Source organism: Lichenostomus cassidix, chromosome 9 (assembly GCF_008360975.1).
Source record: "Lichenostomus cassidix isolate B80296 chromosome 9, HeHo_3.0, whole genome shotgun sequence".
Taxonomy (NCBI): Eukaryota; Metazoa; Chordata; class Aves; order Passeriformes; family Meliphagidae; genus Lichenostomus; species Lichenostomus cassidix.
In genome coordinates, this window is record NC_139490.1 from 11069424 (window position 1) to 11096024 (window position 26601).

General features: G+C 45.1%; 1 protein-coding gene across 3 annotated transcripts in view; it reads right to left on the reverse strand.

The window, feature by feature from the left end:
• Positions 1 to 9374: 9374 nt before the first annotated feature.
• The window catches only part of FGF12 (fibroblast growth factor 12), a 220248-nt gene continuing 203021 nt past the window's right edge, over positions 9375 to 26601 (reverse strand). For all 3 annotated transcript variants that reach the window (XM_085069407.1, XM_085069406.1, XM_085069405.1), the window contains 2 exons: positions 18216 to 18414; positions 9375 to 9910 (listed from right to left, as the gene is read on the reverse strand). In XM_085069407.1, coding sequence (XP_084925533.1) covers positions 9792 to 9910; positions 18216 to 18414 — 318 coding nt within the window. In that variant the 3' untranslated portion in view covers positions 9375 to 9791. The remainder of the gene's footprint in view (positions 9911 to 18215; positions 18415 to 26601) is intronic.

The following is a 26601-nucleotide window of genomic DNA, read 5'->3' on the forward strand; positions in this document are numbered from 1 at the left end:
AATCCAGGCAGGAAAGCTGTTTGGAACAAGTTACAAGAGGTTACCCTCGGGCAAGTAAAGATGTGTGATGAGCACATTACTCCGAAGGGAGCTCATAATTTGATACAGACCTCTGGAAGCATTGCTACCAAATTCCAATTGTGCATATTAAAACTCTGAACGCTTCAGGTCTGATTTAGGCTGCTGCAAAGTCAACAGGAGTCTCTCACTGCCTCCAGTGGGCTTTTAATGTGATCCTTATTGAATAAATAATCAAGAAGTAAACCTGCATAGAATCTGATTACGTGGTCTGCAGCCTCTGAATGAACTCTCTGCTGCATTGTGGAATTACAACAGTGGCGTGTGAGATTCCAGTGAACTAAGAGCTGAATTTCCATTGCCCAGCTGGGTACCTCTGGTCAGGCTAATCTCTGACTTCTGCTCTGAAATCACCAGTCTGTGTTACACAAGAGGTCAGACTCTCTGATTTACAACTGTCCTTTCTGCCTTTGATAATCTGTGATGAGATCTTTTCTACATGAACTCTGAGCAGCTGCAAGTGCCTGCACCAGCTGGCAAATCTGCCCCACAACCACTCACCCTTTAGCAAGTCACTGTGGCTCCAAGGCTGCCAAGATGGTGCTCTGAGATGATCCAAAAGATCTCTTTTATTTTAGCAGCACAGCTGTTTGTTATTCTGTCCAGGAGCAGTAAAGCTATCAATTGCACAGAAGGACAACATTTTAAAGCACACTAAACAGCAAATAATCCTCTGCTCAGGATATTAAAATATCACAAACCACAAATTTCTCAGTGCTATTATTTTGTAGCAGACATCTGGCACCCCAGTCTATTGAGTGAGGAGGTGATGTGCTCATACTAAGTCTGGGTTAAATGAGGAGCCCCTTGTGCAGTCTGCTTCCAGACAGGAATTGCTTTTGCAGACCCTTTATCTCCAATATATTGTGGTACAGTCACTGCCACGTTTGACTGGCAAGTTTTGCTCCCATGATGAGGTTGGATGTATCAGGTGGAGCCTTGGCCAGAATGTCTGACACAAAGCACCTCGTGATGGGCAGGGTGTCTGCAGCCAATCCTTTATGCATTTTTTGGCCCATCTACCATTTTTGGAACTTGGAATAATTGCCCTAATTGCTTGCTCACACGAGGTCTTTGCCCTCAAATCCTCAGCAGCAGTTTCTAAGGTGCTGGGCAAGTTAAGATCCAAGGCAGGCTGAGCGAGGATGCTCTGCTGTCACCAGAGGTTCCTGCAGAGCCACATCCATGCAGACATCCCCTGTGCTGGCACAGGGGGTGTCACTGAGGAGAACAGGCCTACAGGCATAGACAGACACACAGATAAACACACTCTTCCTTTCTCATTCCTTCAACCAGCAGAAAAATGCTGGTCACTCTGTTAGATAAAACCTACAGAAGTGGAAAAGAGTAACTTCCCTGAAGTAAAGATAGAGGATGAGTTGTGTCATCTGGCACTAAGTATGAGATTTTTGAGACAAAGGAGAGCAAATTCCTGCACTGCACTCTGGAAAGGTACTGTGTATGACTTTGGGGGACACAGGAAAGGTGGCACATAGTAAATATAAGGTCTGGATTTTTAACACCAAGAGTCTTCATCCTACTTCCCGTGATCCTCTGACACTGTGCATCATTTTCTAGCCCTGAAAATGATGGTCAAGGTTTGATAAAAGGCATAACTCATCAGTATGTGCAGAAGCCTCTGTAAAATCCAGATGGGAAAATGACCTTGGTTCCTGCAGTTAAAGAGAAAATGAGGCTTGGGCCAGATTAATTCGCAGGGTTGCACATTGATTTCACTGGAGTTGCCCTGAGGGTGAGTTTGATTCTCAACTCCTTAAAGCTTCCAAAACAAAGCAGAATCCAGTTGGGTGGCAGTATGAAACTGATGGGCTTTTTTTGTTTGGGTTTTTGGGGTTTTTTTGGTCAGTAGTTTTAGTACAAGCTACACATGACGTAAAATTTATTCCTGCACATCTGTAGGAGCAGGCAACTATTTTACAAAGAACAGATAAAGCCTTCACCTGGAACCAGCTCATGCTGACTTTGGAAATATTTCACTTTATTGATGAAGATGTTTTTCTGTTTAAAGTACCCCCAGCTTTGATTCTCAGGGCTGCATCCATTCTGTCTCTCTCTGAAGCCACCACCTGCTGATGTGTTTGCAGTAGCTTGTCCCAAGGAACATATTTCTGAACTGAAAACTGGTTTTACTGAATTAATAATGTGGGCTCAAAGTGCAGCAGCTGGAGTTAAATTTCTATATGGATGTGGACTCCACAGTTTGGGTATGTCTAGAGTTAGATTATTCTGTTCCTTGGCCATTAAATAATGCCAATACTGAGCTTTTTTTCTTATTTTAAATGCTACCAATTTATACAATGCCTATTCAATGCTACAGATGCAATAAAATTCTGAAATAGTCTAGTGTTTGAGTTTGGAGATTCAAGACTACAGAGATAAGCACAGAATTTAGAAGCTGGGTTAGGTTTATAGGGAAAAATATGGAAGTGTAATCCAAAGATGGTGATTTAAACTGGACCCTTTTCCATGGCAAATTTAGGTCTCTAAGTACCCATAGGGAGCTTTTCCTGGGAAGTTCTGGTTCCACACCCTGACTGCACAGTTTGAATTCAGATTTAGGTCCTACCTGGCAGCCCATAGACCTTGCTGGGAGAATCACATGAACTTGCCATGAAGGACAAGCCTCACAGTGCCCTAACTGTGAAAACTCATTTCACCTTGTGAAAACTCATTACATTCTCATGTGAAAACTCCTCATCTGAAGCCCAGAGGAACTGAGCTGGGAGTCACCAGAGTATCCCATCTGTTTCTGAGATAATGTTTTCTGCTCCCACAGCAGAAGTCAGTGTTTTCCCTATTAGTTCTCCTTTCTGTGCTGTCTGATAGCAGGAAGAACAAAACCCTGTGAAAATTAAAAAATGAAGATAGTGCAAAGTTAAACACACCTCTTTTTGATCTTCACATTGAGTTGATGTCAAGTAAAGCTTGATCCCTTTGCACTGGCTTGCTTCTTTGTTTAATGGTGAATTGAATGAAACTATTTGACTTTCCAGCTTGTGCAGTAAGTTGGAAAATACAATTAGTAAGTGGCAGTGCCAGAGTCACAGAGTGTAAGTGACCCCTGTGAGGCACAGCTGAATCAGAAGCTCTTTCCCTTTGCAGTGCCCCATTATCAGATGATCAGATCACAGTGATCTTTGTGATGATCAGATCACTTCCTAAACTTTGTGACCCTCATAACCTCTGCTCAGGGCTGCTTCTGGCACCATAGCCTGGGCTGGGAGCAGCAGAGCAGGAGAGCTGACAGCTGTGTGTCTCAGATTTTGGGGTTCTTGCTATGGGCTCTGCACAAATCAGGGTGCTGGGAAGCACAGTTGCTCAGGACAATGAGCTTTGTTTTCCGGTCTTGCCTGGCATGTTTGGGGAGGCATGTGGTGCCTGGGGAGGACTCTCTGAGGAGCCCCTCTGGCCAGGGCCATCAGCTGAAGCCTGAGCAGGTCATGGAGTTTGGGAGTTCAGTGCTGCCCCAGCAGGAACTGCTCTGCCCTCTTTGGACTGGGATACCCCAAGGACTCAGTGAGGAGCATCACCCTGGGAAACTCAGACCTCTGAGGAAGGAAAGCATCACTGTGTGAAGGAGACAAGCCAGAGATGGATATAGAGACTTAAATGTCACCAAAGTCCTAGCCTAGGGACTGGCACTAAGATGGATCCACTGGTTGCTTTTCTCCCTGCAATTTTTCTTAGAGCTCAAGGAATTAAAATTCATCAAAGTCTTAGTTTCTGAGAGTTATTAAGTCTGACATAATTTGTCCTTCACAATGTCATTTAGTCAGACTGACCAATATGTTCCTGCTCCCCAGTGCTGCCCCTCTGAGCTATGAGAAAGAAAGGAAGTAACCAGCTCCCTAAGATGCAGATTGCACACAAGGGTAGCACAGCAGAGACATCCTGCTTTCTCCTACCAGCTCTGCTCAGTATTTAAACTGAGTTATTTAGTTCCCACGGGGAAAATTGTGCTGGAATAGAGAAAGGCACAGCACGCAGCTATTATTGGGGCAGTGATTGTAATGAGCATGGAAAATGGAACAATATATAACCTATTCGTAATAGACTCTTGGGAGGGTTATCCTCTTCTATTCCTCAGATCCCATGCCCAAACACTTTTTTTTTTAATAATTGATAATGCCTTGTTTTTTCCATTTGTATTGCTCAGTAAATATTAACGGCATTTTCCAAAGATGGATTATCCCCCTGCCTGCACCAGAGTATCTTGAATAAAACAAATCCCCTTCTTTTTTTTCAAGCAATTGTTTGATGAGAGATCTTGTCCTTTCCAGAAAGGGCATTTGACCATGGAAGGTCAAATTTTTCTGTACTGATCCTCCAGTTGCCTCAGCTGGGAATACTCCAGAGTCTGTGTGAGCTCCCTGTGTCAACACCACAATTCCTGGTGAACACAGTGGTGAGATGGAGCCATGCTGGCCAAGACCTCCTTTGCCATAGAGAAGGTGCCTGAAGTCCAAAAGAGAGGCAGGCTGGGAAAATGTCCAACTTTCTGTGCATGCAGCAGTTCATTATGCAACTATCATGAATAGAAATCCTCTGTCCTGAAATGGAAGTTATTTAGCTTTAACTTTGTGGCCACAAATGTTTCAGCAGTTTTGACATGTTCATGGTCTTAAACATGATGCTAAAAATGTATCAGCCTGGCTATGGGATTATTTTGTGGTTTTCCCTTAATGAAGGTGTGTAAGAAGAACATGGGGAAATTGCTGGATGCCATGGCTGTAGCTCAGCAGCTGAAGCAGAGCAGTCAATCTTTACTCCATGCAGATGAGGAGGATGTGAACCTTGTTGCCTTCTCCTCCATGGAAACAGCCCTCCATCACCTTGAAGGCTGAGACATTGGTGTGGGAGAGGGAAGACGTGAATGCCATGGAAACATCTCTGCTTCACTAAGGAAGTGCAGTGCTGCTTCTTTTGATCTTAATCCTAGGTGTGTGCAGCAGGCCATCCCACAGCAGCAACTAAACATTTTGTTTCAGTTTTGGGAGAGAAATCTGTCCCTGAAGACACTGACTGGTGTCTTTTCTTGTTTTTAATTCCCTTGATGCAGTGACTCATAAACTGATCCTTGCCATCTAGGACCAGGACTAAGCTATGCCCCAGTTAACACAGCTTTAGTGCTGGACATGTTTTGAGGCCAATATTTCCCCCAGGTTAAAAGCAGTGTATTTTAGTGCATGCCCATTTGTAAAGGTTGGGTTTCTGTGCTTTAACTAATGAGAATTCCATGCCTTGTTTTAAGAAATGTCTTCATGAAGATGTTTTTTCATGCCTATCATGCATCCAGGCTGCAGTTTTGCTGGCATGGAACCAGGAAGAATAGCACACTTTGTTTCCTGCTAGTTCTGCTCAGTCTTGGGTTCTTACACCATCTCCTCTTCAGCATTGCTCAGAGTGTGGCAATGATGCCTTTCTGGGGCAGTTACTCTCCTGGTGCACAATCAGTGCAGTTTAAGATATAAAGGTGCGAAGTGAAGCCTGTGACAGCTTGAGGGATTGCGTGGGCCTTTATCAGCCAGAACCTCTCTGAGCGAAAACACAAAAATGTTGTTGACAGACAACTTTCATAAATTGCTTTGTTGAGTGTCAGCTTCACTTTATAGCACATTGTCACATGCCAGTGCTGACACTTGTGGCAGAACTTGCTGGCGCAGTATGGCACGCTTGTCTGTAGCTTTTTCTGCATCTTTTCTCTAGGAAAATCCTTATGGTCCAAACTGGAGCCATTTTATCAGGTTTTGCCCTTGATGCATAGCTGAGAGGGGCTGTTTTGCATAGCATGTACAGCCAGAATGGTGCCAACATCACAATTAAAAACAGGATGAAACAAAACAAATGCTTTAAATGTACTCATATTTCTGCTGCTGGATTTGTAATGCCCAAGATCTTCTATAGCAGCATCTGTTACTCAGAGGACCAAGGTTTGCTGCAGCCTTACCAGAGTTAACAGTAGCCATGGGCCAGATTAGACAAAAACGTCCTTATTTTTTTATCATTTACTATTCTGTGCTAGGTGTTTGCCCAAGGCCATGTCAACATAACCAGGACATTTGTCCTGCTGGGATCACATGCAGCCAGACAGGGATTGTAGTCACTATAACTTTAAACTGAGTCACAAAGCTCCCTAAATGGTTGTGGCATGTGTGGCTAAAGAAAGAAGCAAGAGAAACGTCACTCATGAAGACTTTGACACTGAGCAAAAAGAGCGAGGAGCAATGAAGAGTAGGAACTTCAAAGTAAGCAAAACAATTCTCTGTGGATTCCCCTTTTCCCTGAAAATTGAGAAATGGCAGATGGTTAATCTAGAAAACCCACATCATCTCCTCCAGATATGGCCTGGGGACAGAACTTGCAAGGCCCTTGTGTAAAAAAAAAATGCATGAAGCCCTACATGGTACCTACAAGCTGTGGATCCCCTGGGCTTTCCCAGGCATCTGGAGGGTGTTGGGGCACCTGGAGCCAACCAGCTCCCAGTCAGCAGCTGGTGCAGGGGCACACTATGGAGCTGGGCTGTGCAGCCTTGCAGGATTTTGGGCTATTATGATGTCAGAAATCTCTGCATGACACCACGAGCTCAGTTTTGCAGCTTCCTAGAGGTCAAGAAAGAGCACAGTATTTCCTAAGGGTTTTTATCACAGTTCATGCCATCCTATGTGGCTCATGGTTAAGAAGGGAGCAAGGAGAGCCTGCTCTTAATTTCAACACATGGCAGAAGAGCTGCTCCAAAGTTGTGCAGACACTGGGTGAGCAGGAGCAATGGGCAAGCTCAGTGAGTGTCACATGAAAGTGATTAGCTCAAACACCATGGAACAACGGAGCAGGTTATTTTGACATTTAGGCCTGAATATGTCATTTCCAGGGATTCTTGTAATGATTTGGCCAAAGACTATTAACAAGGCAAAAGCCCTGTGTGGGAATTAGTGAGTCCCACAATGGAAAAATCAGCACCTGGTAGGACTGGGTCTGCTGTTGCCCACAGCTTTGAGGGGTTTAGGCAAAGGGTATCCTGCACATGAGGCCACAGCAGTTTTTAGTCTCTCATGCTGGAGCTGCTCTAGATGAATCTGTGCCCTTGGCAAATTGCCCATGGCTGTGTCCAGAAGAGGCTTGTGGTATCCAGGTGCACTGTGAGTGTTATTCTCTGTGGTAAGTGCTGGGCTTTCCCTCCAGAAGGGCTCTAGAAAAGCTGTGGCTCAGTGCTTAAACCATGGTGTGGTGTTTGGTGATTCAGGTCAGGAACCTGCTAGCTCAATGCGTTGACTCCATTTCTTTGAGTGTACATGTCTCCAGTGAGCAAGCAGCCCCCCATCTTTTAGTTTGGGCTGCTCTCTAGTTAGTGAGGGAGCTGAAATGTAGGCACTGAATTACATCAGGTGGGGCTGGGTGTGTGTTGTCAAGCTGAACATGTGTTAGTGAGCTTGCTCGTGTTGTAGGGCTGGAGGGCAGCAGTAAGTCACTCTGATGTGAACTGCAGCACTGGGGGTTGCCTGCTATAGCTGCAGCATTAGGCAGCACAGCCATGGCAAGAGGCTCTTTATTTCAAGGTTTCAGCTTTTCCAAAACACAAGAGGACATGCTTGAAATTCATTCCTTCATGCTGATCCTGGGAGTCTTCCATAACCTTGAGCTCTGGCTGTCTCTTTGCTTCCCATCCAGAGCTGCTCACTGAGCCCTGACGCGCCCCGGCACCGCCTCGTGTGTGGGGAGGGAGACACCGGGGCAGAAGTGGCTTTGCAGGAGCATTGTGGCCAGCCCTGGCACAGCCCTGCCACTCCCCTCTCCCACCGCAGCTCTGCCCTGTGGCCGCCAGCCAGCTGAGGCATTGGCCGCGATGGCACAGGACCTTCCACAATGGTGGTGCTTGGAATTTCACATGTGCCTGTTCAGAGTGACGCAAACGCCCACGCAGCCTGTAACTGCAAGGCTTTAGGCTGATTCCCTGTGTATAAAGAGCTGTTCTGACCCCTCTCAGGCCCTTCGGTGATTGTTTTTTCATTTTGTTTCACCCCTTGCAGGACCTGTGCCCATGGCCCAAGCAGCAAAGGCTTCCCGGGCCCCTCAGCCAGGGCAGTGCCTGTTTTTGTCACAGCAGCTCCATCCCTGCTCCTGCTGCTCGTGCCTGCAGCCCTGGCTGCTCAGAGACTGAAGCTCATGTGTGTGACCAGGAAACAGCACCAACCCACATGCCCTGCTCCAGTCCCACCCAGCAGGGAGGGTTCACTGCTGACCCCCAACCCACGAGGAGAGAAAGCACCAGATGGAGAGCTTTGCCAATCCCCACTAAAGCCCTGGCTGCTGCAGGTGGGCTCAGCACTGGACATCCCCCATCCCACCGCCCTCCTTCTGGCCTTTCCCCATTTGGGAATTCATTGTATCGGAAGTGTTTCTCCAGTGTCTGCAGCCCTGGCACTGACAAGACTCGTGCCCACACCCACACCCAGGTTGCTGCAGCATCTCAGAGGCCTCAGACCATCACAGTGCTAAGGCTGGGGACTGGAGGGGTTTGTAGCCTCAGCTTTGTACATGTGGTGTGTGTGGAGCCAGAACATTTAGGGAGACCCCAGCTGCTAGAAGGAAATGCCCTCACTCTGGCACAGCTGAACAGGCACAACCACCCATGTTCCCCTATACCTGCTCCCTCCTAGACACACCCCATCTACTCCCTTCACATATCCCCCCTTCCCATTGCCGAAATCCTGTTACCCTCTCGTACAGCACATGCCTCACTATTTCCATCTGACAGCAAGGATTTCCGTAGCATTTCTTGATCTGTTTAATATATTGAATCCTGCCCTTTATCTCCTAACTCTACCCTAATAAATATGATCACTTCATCCTGTGAGACCTGAAAACCCATTTCTGAAATTCCCCGGACAACTAATACAGTAAAACAAGCCTATAAATATAAATAATTATGATAAAAAGGCATAAAATGCCAGACTTGGGTCAAACATACTCACGGAGTGACATTAGCAACAAATAACTATGCCGGGTTTGAATGTAGATGGAAAAGGCTGAATACAGAGTAGCTACTTCATTGCCCATAACTGTCAGGCTCCTAATTCGGGCAGGCCATATTTTACTGATAGCAGAGCAAACACAGTCATAATGCATCCCTACCTTTCCTGCTTTGTGAAAAATCCCATCCATCCCCAGGGAAGCAAGGATGTTAAAAACAGTGGTGTGAACGTGAGGTGAAAGGATAAGACAGAAAGCACAGTCCCAGAATGCAATTCCCATGTGATTGTTGCACATCATATGCTAAGTTCAATTTTCCAAAAGCTTTGTTTTATTTTTAAAGGTAACATCTTTATTATTATATTTATTATTATATTTATTAGTTATTATTATTATTATGCAGAGATGAGATTTTTTTCCCCCTTTGATCACAGAGCAAACAGTTTGCTTTTGAAAATGTTAATGGAGTCCTGATTTAAAACATTTTTTCTTCACTTTTTTTTTTGTTGTTGTTGTTGTTTTTGTTTTTTAAAACGTTGCAACAGGCAGGATCTGGGTTTCGATTTTCTCGTCCTACACAAAGAAAGATTCTGGAGTTCACACTCCAAGCCACTACCGGTAGGTCCTGCCTTGCTCAGCTGTCATCGTCTCAGTGTGGTTTCGCCAGGTGGGGTGGGTAGGTGGGTGGGAGGGGAGGAGTTGAAAGAAGGGAGGGTATTTGTCAGCTATGTCGAGTCTTGGTTAACAACTTTGCCTCCATTCATGGTTGGCGTCCCTGAACTTTTCCTTGAGCGTCCTTGTTTTTCTCCAATTTCATGCAGCGATGGCTCTCTGTACATGCACACTGCGAACAGAAGAGACACCCATTAACAGTCCTGAAGTCACACACATTCATGGCCATAAATTATTTCTTTGTAGATGATGCTGAATTCCAGCCCATTACATACACACACAGACATCCACACATGCACTCTCTCTCTTACAAAACCTCTGTGACCCAGCAGCAGATCCTGTTACCAAGCATGATCTGTTACCTGCCCTCGTTGCTAATCGCTTGTGTCTCTGGAATCTTTCAAAGGCAGAGAGGTTGACAAAAAAATTGACTGGGGATTGACTGGTCACAGATAAATCTTTCTAGGTTTTCCGTGCTTCACAGTTTTTCATGTTATATTCATATATATGAAATAAACATTTTAGTTCACACAACTGTGTATTGCCCTGGGATGCTGATTATCATCTAACAACAGGTCCAAGAATGACTCGGTTCCCAGCCCTTGACTTGCAACAAAAGCCCTTTAGAGACTTGAATGAAAACTACACCTGCATCTGAGGCATGCAAGCCTTCTGGGTGTTGAACTGTGGAGCTGAAGTGGTGACTCAAGCCCATTTGGCTCCACCGGCCAAGAGCTGAGGTCTGCTCTCGGCACTTCCTATTTATTCCTCTGTAAATCAAGCCAGCCAGCCAAGGTCAGGGCTGTGAGCAGACACATGGGATGAGTTCAGTGACAGCAAGTCAGGAGCTGTCCCAGCTTCGCATGGTTGTCTGGCAGCACCTGAGAACAGGGTGGCTGGAGGGCACCTTCTCTCCAGACCCTGGCTACACAGTGTGTGTCCTGTAAAAATGTACTTGCTGGAGCCCAGACAGCAGAGAAGACAACGTCTGCCCAAGGCAAGTCTCATCCCCACGTCCTGGGCAGGACAAAGCATAATATCCAACTCACCATGTGGACTAAGTCCTCACGGCTGTCCTTGTGCCATATGAGGTGTGCCAGAGCAGTGGCATGGGCTGCTCACACCAAGGGGAGTAATCTCTGATGAGCTCACTGCAAATGTGGCAGAGTGTAGATGTGACTGAAAGACAGGCATTTCAAGGGCAGGCACAGTGGAGCTGAGAACATAAGGTAGGTCCAGACTGCAAATGTCATGGACAGATCTTTGCAAAAATTAGGAAATGAAGAAATCATTGTGCACTGCTTCCTTTTGTAAAGGTGTCACATCACAAACAATGGCACAGAGCTCCAACACAGGATAGAACCTATCAGGGTCTGGCTCAGGATAATCAGAAAGAACAAAACTTCAAAAACTATCTGAAGAAATGAAAAAATATACCCCATATATGAAAAGGCAATGTAAGTGCTTGTATCTATAATCTCCCCTGATTTGCAAATAAATCCCAGCAATTAGAGGCAGGCTGAAAATGACATTATTGCTCTGCACTTTTACTCCTGACTAGATAAACAGTTATAGCACAGTGCAACAATACAGGACAGAGATAAAGTGCAGTCAACTGTGTATTAATAGGAGGGATATTGAATTGAATATATGAGCAGTGAAAAAATATTGCTTTTCCCATGGAGTATTTTTTCATGCAAGGCTTTCAAAGCAGTTTAAACACACACACACACACACACACACACACACTGGGCCTCCTGGCAAGGCTCAAAGGAGCTACTGCTGTGCAAACTGTTATTGCTACTGGAGCTAGTTTATCATGAGAATTAGAAAAAAAAGAGAAAATGAAGGAGTTGTCCCACAGGTCTGGGCAAGGATGAGCAATAGCAGGACTGCCCATCATGCCCACACAATGGACACTATCCACATGCTGCAAAGACAATGTGTAGCACAGACAGAAAAGGGCTCTCACATCCCCTTTCAGTGCTGAGCTGCCCCTCACACCTTGGAGAGTATCACTCGACAACACGGTGATGGTAAATTTTCCTGTTGTGGTGAAGTACCCAATAAAATCCTAAAGAAAGTATGAAATGGTTAACAATTGAGGAAAACCTGTGCCCTTGTGATTTCTTACCAAGTTGCAGAGTCTTTGGATAGCACTGAGGATTGCATCACTTCTGTGACTCACCTTATTCTCAGATGTGATGCTTGCCCAGCAGAATTAGGTATTTGTGCCAATGTTGTTCCAGTGCCCCTGACATTCCCCCCCAACATTCCATAAACAAAGTTTTGTCTCAAGTGCACTGTTCCCTTCATCCTGACCTCTCTGGTCCCAAGCTGAAGCTGGAGGGACCTCCATGAGTTCTTCCCCCAAAAAGCTGCATGTACCAAGCTCATCCCACCCGCACCCATCCCCAATAACCCATCAGGCTGGGCCAGATGCTTAACCACAAGGACTGAGCACAGGTGAATGCACTCTTGCTGCAGCAGCACCATGTCATGTTTCCCTTCCTCAACTCCCTGCCTGTCACCATGGCCTTTGGGCAAAAACCTTGAGCTGCGAACAAGGCTCACAGAGTAATGAATATAAACCAGGCCATGGAAGTAAAATACATTTGCAGCTACAAATGAAGGAAACCCTGTACCTGGCAAGGAAATAGGGCAGGAATTATAAGTTTATCGTCCAGCCTAGTGCATGATACAAATACTGATGTGGGGCATGGCTGGAGACTGCTGACATTGAGCTTTTCAGACAGAGCTGTCAAAGCCTCTGTATCAGACAGGCCATGCCAGAAAATCTGTAGCAGTATAGGACAAGCATATTTTCAGTATTTAGATACACCTACAGGATCAGTGTACACAGCACTTACATGGCATCATGCACAAGAGATACCAGGATATTCTTCTACTCAAGAGGCTTGTGCACGTGTGCTGAGCTGTGGCCATGGCTCAGCAGAGGCTGTAAAGCCCCTGCACTGTGACACACAGCTGTGTACACCTACATCTGCACAGGCACAGGGCTTCAAGGACAGCCCAACATGTTGTGCAACACAGGCTCCTGGACTGCAGCTTGCTCCTCTTTGTACTGAGGAAGTCTGAGCGTGACTCACGCAGGGAGATGTTAGTCATGGACTGGGGAGGGGGTGTTTGCAAATGGACTGTTGTGAGTGCCCAGATCTTCCCAGCTTTGAAAGTACATCTTTGGGGTCCAGGACTTGCAGTGCTCACTGGCAGCTCTCTTTGGGGTCCCTCTGTGTGTATGTGTGTGTGTGCAGGTGTCCCTGTCACCTGCACTAAGGTAAAGCAGCAGCAATGTGACAGTCGGCATGCCCTGACACCTGGGAGGTCTGGTGGAGCACACACAGCACAAGGAGATTTGGAAGGATGAGCAATTCAGCTAGAACAAGAGTTCCCTCCCTGCTTTGCCTTGCTTCTCCCACCCACCCACACCCACACACCAAGCCAAATACAGCCCTTAATGTCTGGAAACCAAGCTAATGCTTTGGAGTTTCAATCAGATAATCAGCTCCTATGCCCCAGATTCCAATCAACACATCCATATTCATGCTTTAATTGGAAAGTGCTGTAAGCTTGATCTGCTGAAGAGCTGTGGGCATTAGTGGAAGGGAGTGAAGGCAGTGGAGCTGTGCCCCTGTCTGGTTCTTGAGGCTTTTGATTCCCTGCTCCCCTGCTAACCAGCAGTGCCTGCCACTCACAGGCACAAGTGAAAAATCTGCACAAAGAACAAACTCACCAATTAGCAAGGAGACTGAGGGTACAAGTGAAGAGGAAGGGGGTGGCAGGGACCATTCTTCCTGAAGGCAAAGGCGTGGAAGGGGCTGCCTGTCACCCAGAAACAGCTCAAACTCTTGCCTACGTGCTGGCACAGGATCCCACTGTCAATTCTGCTTCCCAGACATGGCACTGGCACACCACCCACATGATGACACTGAAATCACCCTGGGCATCAGGGACTGCCTGAGTTTGGGAAGCATCATTTTGCATCCTGACCCTAGTGTTTCTCACTTGGCATCACTGCAAGTTGAGGAGGTTCAGGGGATGCAACAAACTTGATTTCCTTTCTCTAGAATATGGCAAAAAGCATATTAAGCACCTTAGGTATTTCCCATCTACCCATCTTCACTCCGGGGCTTTCCTTGCCCCAGACCCTTGCAAGTTAGGAGGAACCAACATTTTTCTAAGCTGCTGTTCAACAGGTGGGCAGCCCTGCAGGATCACCATGTGCCTGATGGTGCTGGGTCTGGGCAGGGCTGGGAGCACATCCTCTGGCAGCAGCTTGGAGAAGGGCTCCTTCCCTTGACAGATGTGACAGCTCTGGGTGTTGGTATCTGCCCGAGCGGCTGCATTTGCCAATGCTTCAGTGCAGAGAATTAATTGCCTGAGCAGCAGTGCTCAGGGGCAGCAGGGAGTGAGTGATTAGGCACCCTCGTTTTCTGCCTCTAATTACCGTGTTCTAAATCCCAGCTGATGCATTTCAGAGGCATTTGAGCTTGTGTCTAGCTGGTAGTAAATGCGAAGGATGCTGCCAGGTGGAATCACACTTTGTTCAGGTAAGAAAGGCAGCACAGGATGGCAAAAAGCCACGGAAAATCATGATTAGAATACATCATGTTTGCCATCTAATAAGATGATCAAGAGTCTGATAGATGAACAAGTGAGTTAGTGTGGGACAGAAAACATACCAAAGCCTGCCCACCTGGAAGACAGACCTAAGAGTGGAGCTGTGTTAGCAAAGACTGATATGACTGTGGAGATTTGTGAGGTTTGATTTTTTAAGAATAGTGTTTAGGATGTTGGGATACTGCTTGGATACTCATCAGTGGTAACAAATAGATCCAAACTACCTATTAATAGGTTACCTCTGTATCTGAGATGTATTCACATCATGAGGGTTGAAGTGCCATAAATTCAGAGTTAAGGGCTGCTCTGCTGACTTAGATGGAAGAAGAGTTTTCTGCTTCTGTGGCCAATTTGCCACCCCAAATGTTTTGTAGCTGGGGCCAAGACAGAGAGGATATGTAACTCTTTGGGAGAGTGATCTGGAAATTATGTCTTCAAGGAGAAGGAAATATGAATAACAAGAGCACATCCACAGTAAGCATCTGGTAATATTCCTACTTAAGTGACTGGAAACTTTTCATATTGTTTGAGATGGATTTTGATATTTAGAAGAACAAGAGGCATTGTGGACCGTAGGGTTGTTCCAACACTAATCATTACAGACACTTAAAGAGACTGAAATTTCTCTAAAAGATTGCTTGTTGTCCAAGTGACAATTATACTCCAGCTCATTTCTTGTGCAGTCTAGTTCAATCTCGATGTCTTCACTTTAGGGCTCATTTAACTTGAATAATCAGTGATCAGAAACAAAAATACCAAAAGAAATGTGTTGCGTATGTGTGTTTTGAAGCAAAACTGGCACCACACAGTACATCAACTGCTGCCTACCAGGCTGTTTGCCTTGGCTTTGCCTGTGCACAGATGGGAGAGGAACTTAACGTCTCCCCTGTTATTACTTAGTAAGTTTTTTGTGCTTTCATATTGATTAAGCTTAATCTTATTTCCAAAAACAAACAAATCCTACCTACACTAAACTAAAAAAAAACTCCTACCGACCAAAACCCAAAACTTTTCCAGTTGGTATCTGTTGAATTTTGTACAGAATACCTCCAGCATCCTGCCAATCTATTTGAGTCAAAACACTCTGTTTAGTACAGCAGAAAGCTGTAGCTGCTAAATGCCATAGATAACACACATCCATACACAGCTACCATTGTGTATACATGCACATGTACTGCCATGAGTACTTAGAAGTTATCTGTGAGGATATTTCTTATTTATGTATTGGTTTGCTGTCCATTTGCCATTTCAAAATGTCTGAATTCAGAAAGCAGGATGAAGCAACAGGAATAAAATGAGCTTGGGGAGCAGTCTAGGCATTTTTTCTGTTCCCCTTCACTGTGAATGCTGTCTTCACTAAAGTGCTATAATCTTTCTGTACATCAGAAACAACTGGAAAGTTTCACCTCAGAGATAACTGCCATTGAGTGGCAGGTGAAGTGATTCCTAGAAATATATGTGACACCTCTCCTTCCCAGGGGGAGCAGATTCCTCCTTGCACACATTCCTGTGTCAGCCATCACGTGGCAGGGCTAATGCTGGTGGTGGTACCCAGCAACAGGAAACCTGGGGGTGTTACTGTGGATGGAAGCTGCAAAGTTACTGTGGATGGAAGCTGTGTCCCGAATAAGCAGCAAAGCCCACACGCTGGGGCAAGCCACAGCATTCTGCAGAACCGACATGCAAATACAGCAGGAGAATGCTTTGAGTGTTTCCTTGGAGTCATAACAAAGAGGAAGAAGCTGTTAAAACAGGGTAGGAATTGCCCCTTTTCTGTAACATCTCTCTTGCAAGCTCTGCTCACGGGGACTTTGATGGATGCGGTGCAGAGAAGTCACGTGGAGATGAGTTTTACTCCAACCCTCCCCGCAAGCCTCTGGTACCTACAATGAATCTTAGGCTTGGGAACAGAGTCCTCCGTCTGGAGTCACAGTCCCAGACAGCTGAATGCTTTGGGAAGCTGACACGTGCCTTGGCTTGGGAGACTGCCAGCTCTTTGATGCAGCAGCGCTCACAGAGCCTGACTGCAAAGCATGTGGAGGAGGGAAGGAGTGGAGGAGCCCTTAATTTGGCTGCCAACTTCCAAAGCGCTCACTCGCTCAGGAGGTTATGTGACAGCTGTGATTGAAACAAGTGTGGGAGGATGCAACTGCGGGAAAGGGAAGCTCTCGGGCTGGGCTGGGTTATTCAAAATGAAAGCCAGAGCGGCATTTGGTGCAATGAGATCTCTGCCGTGGGTCAGGCAGCTCTGTTAAGGCAAGGCTTTCCACGAGAAGAGCCGCAGGAATGGCCTAGTTTAATGCATGAAGAAGGAAACTATTGAGCTGTTCAGCAGACACCATGCATGCTAGATTAAAAAAGAAGCCTGGATTCCAAGAATCCCACTGATCAGTGTCAATGCCCAGCCAGGCAGCAAAGAAATACCAGAAGGAGGTGGAAAACCCAGTTATGAAAGCTGGTGCTTGCAAAAGAATGTCCTCCCTATCAAGGCAAGAGAGAAGCTGGTGACCGGCCCCATGCCTGAAGCAAGACCTGCTCCTTAGCAAAACAAGAGGGTTTAGGGCACCAATCCCACTAATGCCTCAGATAAACAAAAAAAAGGCTCCTGACTGCAGAGAAGCTGTTGAAAACAAGCATAGCACAAGCAGCTCCAGGCCGTTCTCTGCTCTTTCAACATTTCCATTTCCTGTGCAAAGACCACAGTTACTCTCGGAATGTTGCACTGAATTTCTCTCGTGCTTTGCTTCAGATGGCCTTTTCCTCACACTCACGCCTGCCTGGCCCTGAGCTGGGAGGCTTTTTAAAACAGCTACTACTGTGTGGAGTGAGCTGTGGCCTCCACCACTAGTGAGTGGTGTATGTTAGGAGAGCATCAATTGAAACGTTCTCCCACAGCCAACATGGGCCAGTGAGAGGGAGCACAGAGCTGTGCAAGGCCAGCTTCAGGCTGCTGTGTCCCTGAAGGGGACAGACGGCAGGACTAAGATGGGGTCAGAAAGGCATACCTAATTTAGGGATCAAAATCTAGTGCTTTTCCCAAGCAAGAAAAAAAAGATGTGGTTTCCAGAATCAAGTTAGCACCTGTTAAGTACCAGGCTCACCACACTACATCTCTCTATTTATCAGGGGCCAGGCCACAAAAAGCAAAATGTCCCGGCAGGAGCCTGAGGCACACTTCAGAGTGTACGGGCATCAGCAGGAGGGCAGAACTTGAACTCCATGGCTTTCACTGAAGCCTCACACTGTGATGAAGACATATGGCATGACAGCATCTCATCTAACTCTGGACAACAACTCTACCCCCCAGTGACTCACTAGGATGTCTTTACATAGGAGGAAAAACAGATTTAAGTTATCTCGGGGTAGACATATAAAGGACATCCACAGCTGTGCTGGTAGGACCCATTTTTCTTCTGTTAAGGGAGTGCCAAAATCTCAAATCAGGTAAGATAAATCCTGTCTCTACTGACTCCATATGGGACTGGAAACCTGCTGAATACACTGGCAAAATCCTCTGAGAAGACAACATTATGATCACTGCTGGACCACATTCCTTTGGAACTGCTGGCTGCTTTCCTTTTCCAGTAATTTCTTGTGTTGCCAGGCTTTTAAATTCATCCTTTAGCACCCAAAAGCTAAGAAACCCATTTGAGACTAGAAGGAAAGCAGAGGAAATGCAAACAGTGCAGCCCAACACTTACCTGAAGTGTTACAAACATTTCTTCTTGCTTTCTGGTCTCAAAGCCCAACAACCCCACCCAGGAACCCCCAACTCTGAAGCTGCTGACTCCTCCTACCCAAACCCCACTGAGGGAGAGAGTGGGCAGATTACATACCTTCAATGGGTTTGGGTACAAAATGTGATGAGGGTTTGGTTTTTTTCACTCGGTTTCCCTTCATAATTTGACCTTCTTTATTGAGTCCCAGGAACCACGCTCGTCCGGATTCTTGCTGCCGGTACAGTGTGGAAGAATAAATAACGTAGTAGTTTTCAAAGACAGATTCTTTAAATTTGCACTCTGGTGTGAAAACATCCTGCAGTAAGAGACAGAGAAGAAGAAAAAGCAGTGGAATAATTAATCACTGATCTTCTAAGTCGGGCATCGCTGAGTGATACACAGTGGTCACGCATTGCAGTTAACAACAGAAAACAGGCATCAGCAACGCCAGCTCCCAGCGATAACACCCATCTAGAAAAGTCCCAGCTGAAAGGCAAGGCTCTCCTTCCCTGGCAGAGCTATGGTTTGCAAAACAGCCTACAGGAAACAGGCATGAAAAATGTGCAGGAAAAGTCAGAAATTTTCCAGGACTTAGACTGAAATACTAAACAAAAGAAAGAAAAAGAGAGCTGAGAAGCAGAGACAGCCTTGCTGTTCCCAATGCCTTCCTCTGGCTTTGCGCATACCTTCCCTGTGATAGGCAAATGTACAATGCTTGTTGTCTAAAATACTGAGGTTTCTTCAAATTCTTACAGGCAAAGGGTAGTTTACTGAACCATTTAAGAGGATTCAAAGAAACAGCAGTACAAAAGAAAGTAAACCATTTAATTTCAAAAGCGACGTGAGGAAATGCTGGCACAGAGCCTGGAAATCTTTCAATGAAGACAAAAAAGCAATTTTAAAGATTTCTGGCACAAGTGTTTATTCAGGTACTGAGAAGCATTTCCACACCTGCCCTGTAGTAGAGTACATATGGGTCTGTCCAGGACATCCCCTGAGCCTGTGATGGCTGTGGGAGTGGTTGTGCCTCTGCCATTTGTGCTGGTTTTGCATGAAGTCTCCAGGATGAAACTACACTCAGCTATGGACTACTACTTGTTATGTCCCAGTAACTTTTTGAGATTTTCACAACAGAGAAACATTAAACTTCTTTTTAAAAGATCTGGCTGGCCAAGGGATTCCATGGCAGTGGGCTCCCAAAACTTACACTGAGACAGATGTGGTTGTTAGTGGGTTGGGTTTTTTCCCCAGACTTTGATATTGAGCAGAAAAATTCTCCTGGCCAAACAAATTCTCCCACTAGTTTTCTAAAAGCCATTCTCACAAAAAAAGTTCAAGCCACAATAAAAATTCATTTTCTGAAACAAAATTGTTTTAGCAAAAAAATCCCTTCTTACAGGTCCCAGACAAGTTATTTCTGAGCCCTGTGAGTGAAGGCAGATGCTGCTACAGGCAAGTGATGCTCCCTCCCAAACCTTTGCCACTCCCAAGTCTTTGGGAGCTTCTCCAGCCTTGCCAATGGAAAACCCATGACCACCATCTGAGCAAAGCATCTGGAGTAATGCCATATATTTACTGCAGACCTTGTTTAAGAGCGAACGTTCAGAACATTCAGCAACACTCAGGTACGTGTTCCCAAGCAATCTGGGGGTTATATAAAGTGTTGCTGGTGTGACTATAAATCCAGTGTGCAACAGACCCGCAGAGCCTGGCAGGCCTGAAGCTACAGAAGATAAAGCATAGCAGAAAGCACAGAGCTGTGCTGCACACGTGAATTTTGCATCAATCATTAGCACCACACAGGTAAAAACACCATCAGCAAAATGGGCCATTTTGCCTTGTCTGAGGGAGTCCTTCTTGCTGGAGAAATAAATACTTTTAAAAGAGGGTAAAACAAGTTAAGAGAGATCTAGATGACTTAGAGCACTATAAAATGGTGTTTGAAGTAGCTTCCCAAAAGAACAGCGTTTAAGCGTTCCTTAAATCTGCCCTTTATCTCCAGGCTTTGTCTTGCCTGGGAAGGCGCAGCTCACCCGGGAGCTGGATTTGGAGCAGCTGCCTCTGAAATGCTGGCTCGGGGGCTCTCCCTGGCCCCAGGCCCAGCAAGGCAGCAGCTCTCAAACCAAACTGGACAACTCAATCCCCTTTCCCATGCCTTCATTACCCCATCAATAAAAACTTATCAAGAAAATTCCCTTTAGGGGGACTAAAAAGTTAGCAGGCTGTGAAAGATAGCTCCCTACTTGACCTAAACATGGAACTATGTTCAATGAAGAAGAAATATAAAAGCTAATGCATTTTGAAAGTGTAGTTTCACAAAGTAAAAAAAAAAAAAAAAAAAAAAGAGATTTTAATTAAAAGTTATTGCAAATTGAGTTTTCAGCTAAGTATCTATTTTAAAATTACTGCAGTATAATATTTTATGACATGCAGTAGTTCATAAAAGCAGATGCTGTATTGTATATCCACTTGTACCAATAAACCAACAAAATTCTTGTATTATTTTAAAGCAAATGCATGTAAAGACATCAAAGTAATGAAGATTTTTAAAAGATAAAGATATTGATTTCCTTTAAATGTTTAAGCTCCCCCACAAGCAAACAAAAACATCACATTGGTTTTATTAGTTGATTCCTCATCCCCCATAATTCAGTTGAAACAGCACTTCAAGACATGAACCGTGGCAACACTACTAAGAAACACCCCAGCTCTGTCCATTCAGCAGCTTAGAAAACTCACAGATCTGACAGCTAAGTTCTAGCAAATAATACTGGGTTTATCCACTATTACCATTTTTCTTATGTATGTCACCTCACCCGCCACCAAACTGACACGGCACAGACTCCTCAAGGTCTGAGCAGCAGAAATCTCTGTGGGCACTACCAGGTATGGACTTGACACAATGAGAAAGAGGATGGAGAAAGAATGAGATGACCAGAGAAGAGACAGAGCAGAGCAGCAGGACACAGGCCACTTTCCCAAGAACTGCCTGAGGATATTTAGAGTGTCCTCTAAATCCCATTAGCATGCAAACCCTTAGGTTTTTCTTCACTGGTCTCTTCCTGGTGTCCCATGGCAAGCCTTCAGCTACACTGCTTCATTTAGTTTCATCACATGCCTTTTGCTGTCTGCTTTGGGGCTACCAGTAACAAAAGGCTATTGGGATATTAATGGCAGAACCTCTCTACAAGCTTTGTTGTCAAAATTAATTGTGGCAATTATGCTGAATCAGGTGGGGACTGCTGTTTCAGTTGTCTTATGCAGAGATGAGCTGGGAAGAAAGACAGAAGTCCAGGTGAGCATAACAGGCTTCACACTAACAAAGCAGTTTGTAGCAGCCACTGCTGCACAGACAGAAATCTGAGATAACAGGAAGTATTTTTGAAAAATCACTTATCTATTGACCAGACATCTGGGGCATGCAAGATTTTTTTATTTGTTTGGTTCTAAGATAAACTCACTGCTGATGAAACAAGCTGGATGGGCAGACCTGGAGTCCAATACTTTCTCTTCATCTCAGATAAAGAGTGGGTAAACACAGCAAAGGGATCCTCAGGCTGTGCCCCCCACATGCTTCTGATGGGACATAAGGACATCCTGCCCAGAGCAAATGCTATGGTAAGGCCCAGGGGTCATGAGCACCCACTTCCCTTCCTCACTTGCTGCAGGGACCTTTGGAAACAGGCTTGTATTGAGTCCCACTCAATTATTTTTCCAACTCTCTCCTTGATTGAAATAGCATGACCAGGTACAAGACAGTGAGAGGACAGATGGCTTCCACCTTTTCATCAGTCTTTTTGCAGTCTTTAAACAAAGAAATAAACTGTGACTATATTTTCTGCACGAAGTCCACAGAGGGCCCCTGTCAGGACTGTCATGAACTCAGTTCACTCAGAAAGCCCACCAGTTCTTCTCATTAAGGAGTATGCTAGTGATTTGTAGAAAAAAAATTCTCTCAATTTAACTCAACATGAAATGTGTCTTTGACTGACTTATTTTTGCATACAAAGTAAATAAATACATTTATTTGTTTACCATTTGGAGATTTAGAGCCTGAGGTATTTTGTTAACTGTTTACAGATATTACTGAAAGTGGCCTGGAAAAGCAGTTCTTTTTTTAATTGTTAAACTAAAAACCTGCATGAAATATTTGTAAAAGACATGTTAGTAATTTACATGCGAAATGATTAGCATCCGCTTACAACTTGTGTTTTGCATCTCAATCCACTCCCTTGAACAAAAGGCAATTCCATTAAAAAGAGTAATTAGATTTGCTTTGAAAAAACAAACATAGGTCTGGTTTGTGCTAACTGTAGTTTTATTGGAAATTTTAGAGGCAAAAAAACCCCACCAACCTACACAGTAGCTATCACACAGAAAATAAGGGAGATCACATTCAATGACATTTGGAATCAAAAGGAGCTAAATGGATCCAACTCTGTTGGGGGAGATTCAGTGTGTCAGACCTGCTCAGGGAGGGTACAAGGTACCATGGATTGCCCCAGAAGTTATTTCTGGTTTAGAAAATCAAGATGTTTCATTCATCCTTGATCCCAGTAGTGTCTCCTACCAACTGCAGATGGCAATATGGATGTGACTTCCAGGCACAAGCCAACCTCTGCATCACTTCAGCCAGTTTGTTTCTTCAGGGAGATTTTAGGAATATCAGGGCCCATCTATCCCTCACCACAGCACAGGCTGATTTGTGAGAGGGCAGATTTTTTTTTCTAATCCACCTAAGCTTTCACCTGGCATGGTCACACAGATCCAACCCAGCCTCTTTGAACACAGTAGGTTTGACTGGGCTCTCCTTTGCACTTGTGTAAAGCTGAAGAAGTTCCACAGGCATCGGTGTAGAGGCACTGCTGCCAAACCTGGGACGAAGCTTCAGGGCATTCAGTGATGCACTGACACCCTCGGAGATCTCAGCTCCTTCAAAAAATGCCAACCCAACGGTGAGTAGCCCTGATGCAGTCACAGTGCTGACAGGGCAGTAGAGAGCCCTGGTGCTGCTTGAGAAAACAGTGCCAGCCCTTGCTATATCAGCCTGGGAGCATCCCTGCCACCGAGCATCCTCAGCCAGGAGGTGAGAAAAAAAGGGTCCCCAGTAAGCAACAGCATGATGCTTCTGGGTTCTGATCACAAGAGCCAGCAATCTGCTCCCCAGAAGCCCCTGGTGTCCTCAGATCATGGCAGAAATGGTGACAGGTCTCCATGTGCAAGGCTTAGGGAAAGCCATCAGAAAACTGTCACTGCCTGCTGTTGTATTCAAACCCAGCTGCTCACTCAGCGTCCCCCCAGACTGGGCAGCTTTGTTCATATTGCTCACCATTTCCCTACAAACATTCTCAAAATTGCCAGATAAATAAAGATCTCTTTTTTTTTTCAAGACCTCCTTTTATTATAACCCAAAGGAGAACGGCAAATACACACATCCACAAGCAAACCTAATGACTTAATAAATTTAGTCACTGAAACTAGCAGCAATAAAAGAAAAAACCCATTCTGCAAGTAGTTTGTGCCACACTTTAGGAAAGAGATGTTAATTATGAGTGTTGAAATAGCTAACTAACATACTCCCAGAGTAACAGTTTTCCTTTGTTTACAGCTCTTACGGGTTTCTCTTTTACGTTCTGCACAATTACTGAGCCAGATCTTCAGATGGGATAAAAGCACTAAACTGCACCAAAGTCTTTGGCATGGCAAGGCTTCCCTCCCAGAGAATCTGGCTCAGGATACTTACCAATCTCAGTGTTAATACTGAAGAGCTCATCAACTCATTTAAAACATATTAAGTAGGAATCATAAATATCAGCACTGCTATCAGCAGTGGCATTTCACTGTTGTTGTGGAGGCAGAGCATGAAACGATTGGATTGTGTTCACTTGTCTGTATAAGCGCTGTTCCATCCCAGGGAAAAGGATGGCATTATAGAAGAGCATCTGTTTTATGGTGCTCTTTCCCCAGTAAAGCCCATTCTACATTCCCCACTGACCTCAGCTAGGGCAGGGTTTCGTTAACACTCCTCTGATGCCAACAGCACTGAGAAATCTAGCACTGAAATCAATATGGATGTGCAAGACACCAGATTCTTGAAGACATTTGGGCTTCCAGATGAAATGCAAATGCCCAACTCCCATTTAAACCCATGAAAGCTCATAGACTATGTCTTTGAATATCTGAGAATTTGTGACCACAAACCTCATACCACAGCCCTCACACCTCACTCTTATTCCCAGGACAGGTCTTTACCCACAGAGATTCTATTTGCAGGATAAGCCCTGTGCAGACCCCAGCAGCACTGCCACAGAGATGCCTTGCACAGGGTCTGGAGCAGTTCAGTGCCCACCTGCCTCAGAGCAGCTTCTCCCCTGACCTAGGGTTGCATCTGTCTGGAAATGCTTTAAAATAATTGTAGCTGAGCTCTCTGCTGGCATGTGATCAAGAACCGCAAATGTGCATCCAAACTTTACATCTCATCACATCTTTGTCCAGATGGCAGGTGATATTCTACTCTTCACACTCCACTCTTCCTCCCCCTTCTAGCTCTGTAAGAGATTGGTGACAAGTCTTCTTGGTGGCCTTTTAGAAGTAGGAGAGAGCAGATACATTTTAAAATAACAAGCTGCTACATGGGAGTGTACAGCCCTGCTGCAGAGTAGAGATTCACTTGATGAGGCAATATGGTATCTGAAAGCATTCTGACTCCGCCTGGACCATCTGTGGGCTGGAGGGAGCACATTTTCAAATAAATCATCATCCATGCAGGTCTGTTCTCCAGCTCTCTGGGAACTGGGAAGCAGAATTAGCAAGTCACCTAACTTACTGCCTCTGAAAATTTAACTAGAGGGCTATCTGCCCCCACTTTTGTGGGAACTCTCTGTGCTCAAGGTAAATAATTGTTCAGTTGGCTTCCCTTTAAAACGCCCACGCAAGAGGTGGAGTGCAGATCTGCTAAGTCTTGTGAGCTGACCCAATATTCCTAGACAGGCAAAAAAACCCAAGTGCTGGACAAGCCTCTGTAATTAGGCTGCAGATCTTTATATGCGGACAAAGGTTGTCCTAAAGCACCTTCTGATGTTCAAGGACTGATTAAATTATTCACGTCACCACCACTGAGGAATGCTGGAGACAAAGGTGTGATTGCAGCATGGACATGGCCAAGGTGTCCTGCAGCAGCAAGGACATCTGCCCAGCACACAGCACAGTATTGACCAAAACCCATGGTAGGCTCTGCAAGACATTGCACTCTGTTCCACCCCAGATAACCACTTACCTCAATCACAGGGAGCCCATACAGATTCACACAAGCCATGGTCTGCCTTTGGCTACAAAGCAGATGAGTTTTGGGCATCCTAATCCAGACCTGTCCATCCCACCACAGCTCAGTATTGTGTTTTTTTGCTTTCAGCTCTTGGCCTGTCCACCATGCAGGCACATTTTTACTAAATATTTCATGAAGTGCCCAAATTCACTGCACTGGCCTTTGATGAGATACTCATGCATTCCTCACAGGAACACAGCTTCCAGCTTCATGATTGCTGACAAGAACATAACTGGGGATGACTCTTCCAGCCAGGCTGCTCACTGCCATACCTCCCTGGAGAGCCTGGGGGGCTGGATGAGATAACAGGCTCTGTCAGTAAGGTCTGGGTACCAATGACTGCACAGCTCCATGTGCAGTGTCACCTGCACAAGCCAGCACATCGAGCTGCTCACCCATGTGGCACACTGAGCAAGTCCTTTATTTTGTCCATTGCTTCATATTTTCTTAATGATGGACCCCAAATTCAAATTCATGGGTGGATGGAGTAAATTTTCATCCCTTCTTTTTAAAATATAAGGTATATTTGGAATTTACTAGATTGATTTGGTTTTTAATTTTGGATCTTATGTCAAGCTGGAATTTTAAAATTTGGACTTAAAATTTGGACTGCTATGAACTGGAGTAGTGATCACAGCACAGCTCATTCACATGGCACTTGGCCCATCCAGTGCAGCACTGCTCTTCTAGGAAAGCAACTGTTTCCCACTAAAGTTCTTTTTTTTTGACACCATTGTCTCTGATATTGGATTCCTGGCAGCCTGGGGATCTGGTGAAACCCCAGGATAATTTCTAACCTGGGAATCCCAGCTCATCTATTGTCTTCTCTATGTTCTGTTTTCGTGACAAAGTGTCTGAAATTGCTAACAATGTTATCAACTCCGCTTACTCCAAAACAGCCAGAAATACATCTTTGTGTTCAGACATAATGATCATGAGACAAGATGGGACAAGATGAAGATATGTTAGTTGCATACAAGAAAAACAGATTTCCTAAATTAGCATCGTACCGCCTCATCTGCTAAAGCCTGAAATAACTATAAAGAAAAATAATAGTGTAAGAACCTTAGAAACACACAGCCAGATGGGATACTCTGAACCTCTGATCTCTCTTGTTTCTTGGCATCAATCTGAGTTTGAACACAGGGCAGAATAAATTGATTTGTTGCCTTTGGTTAC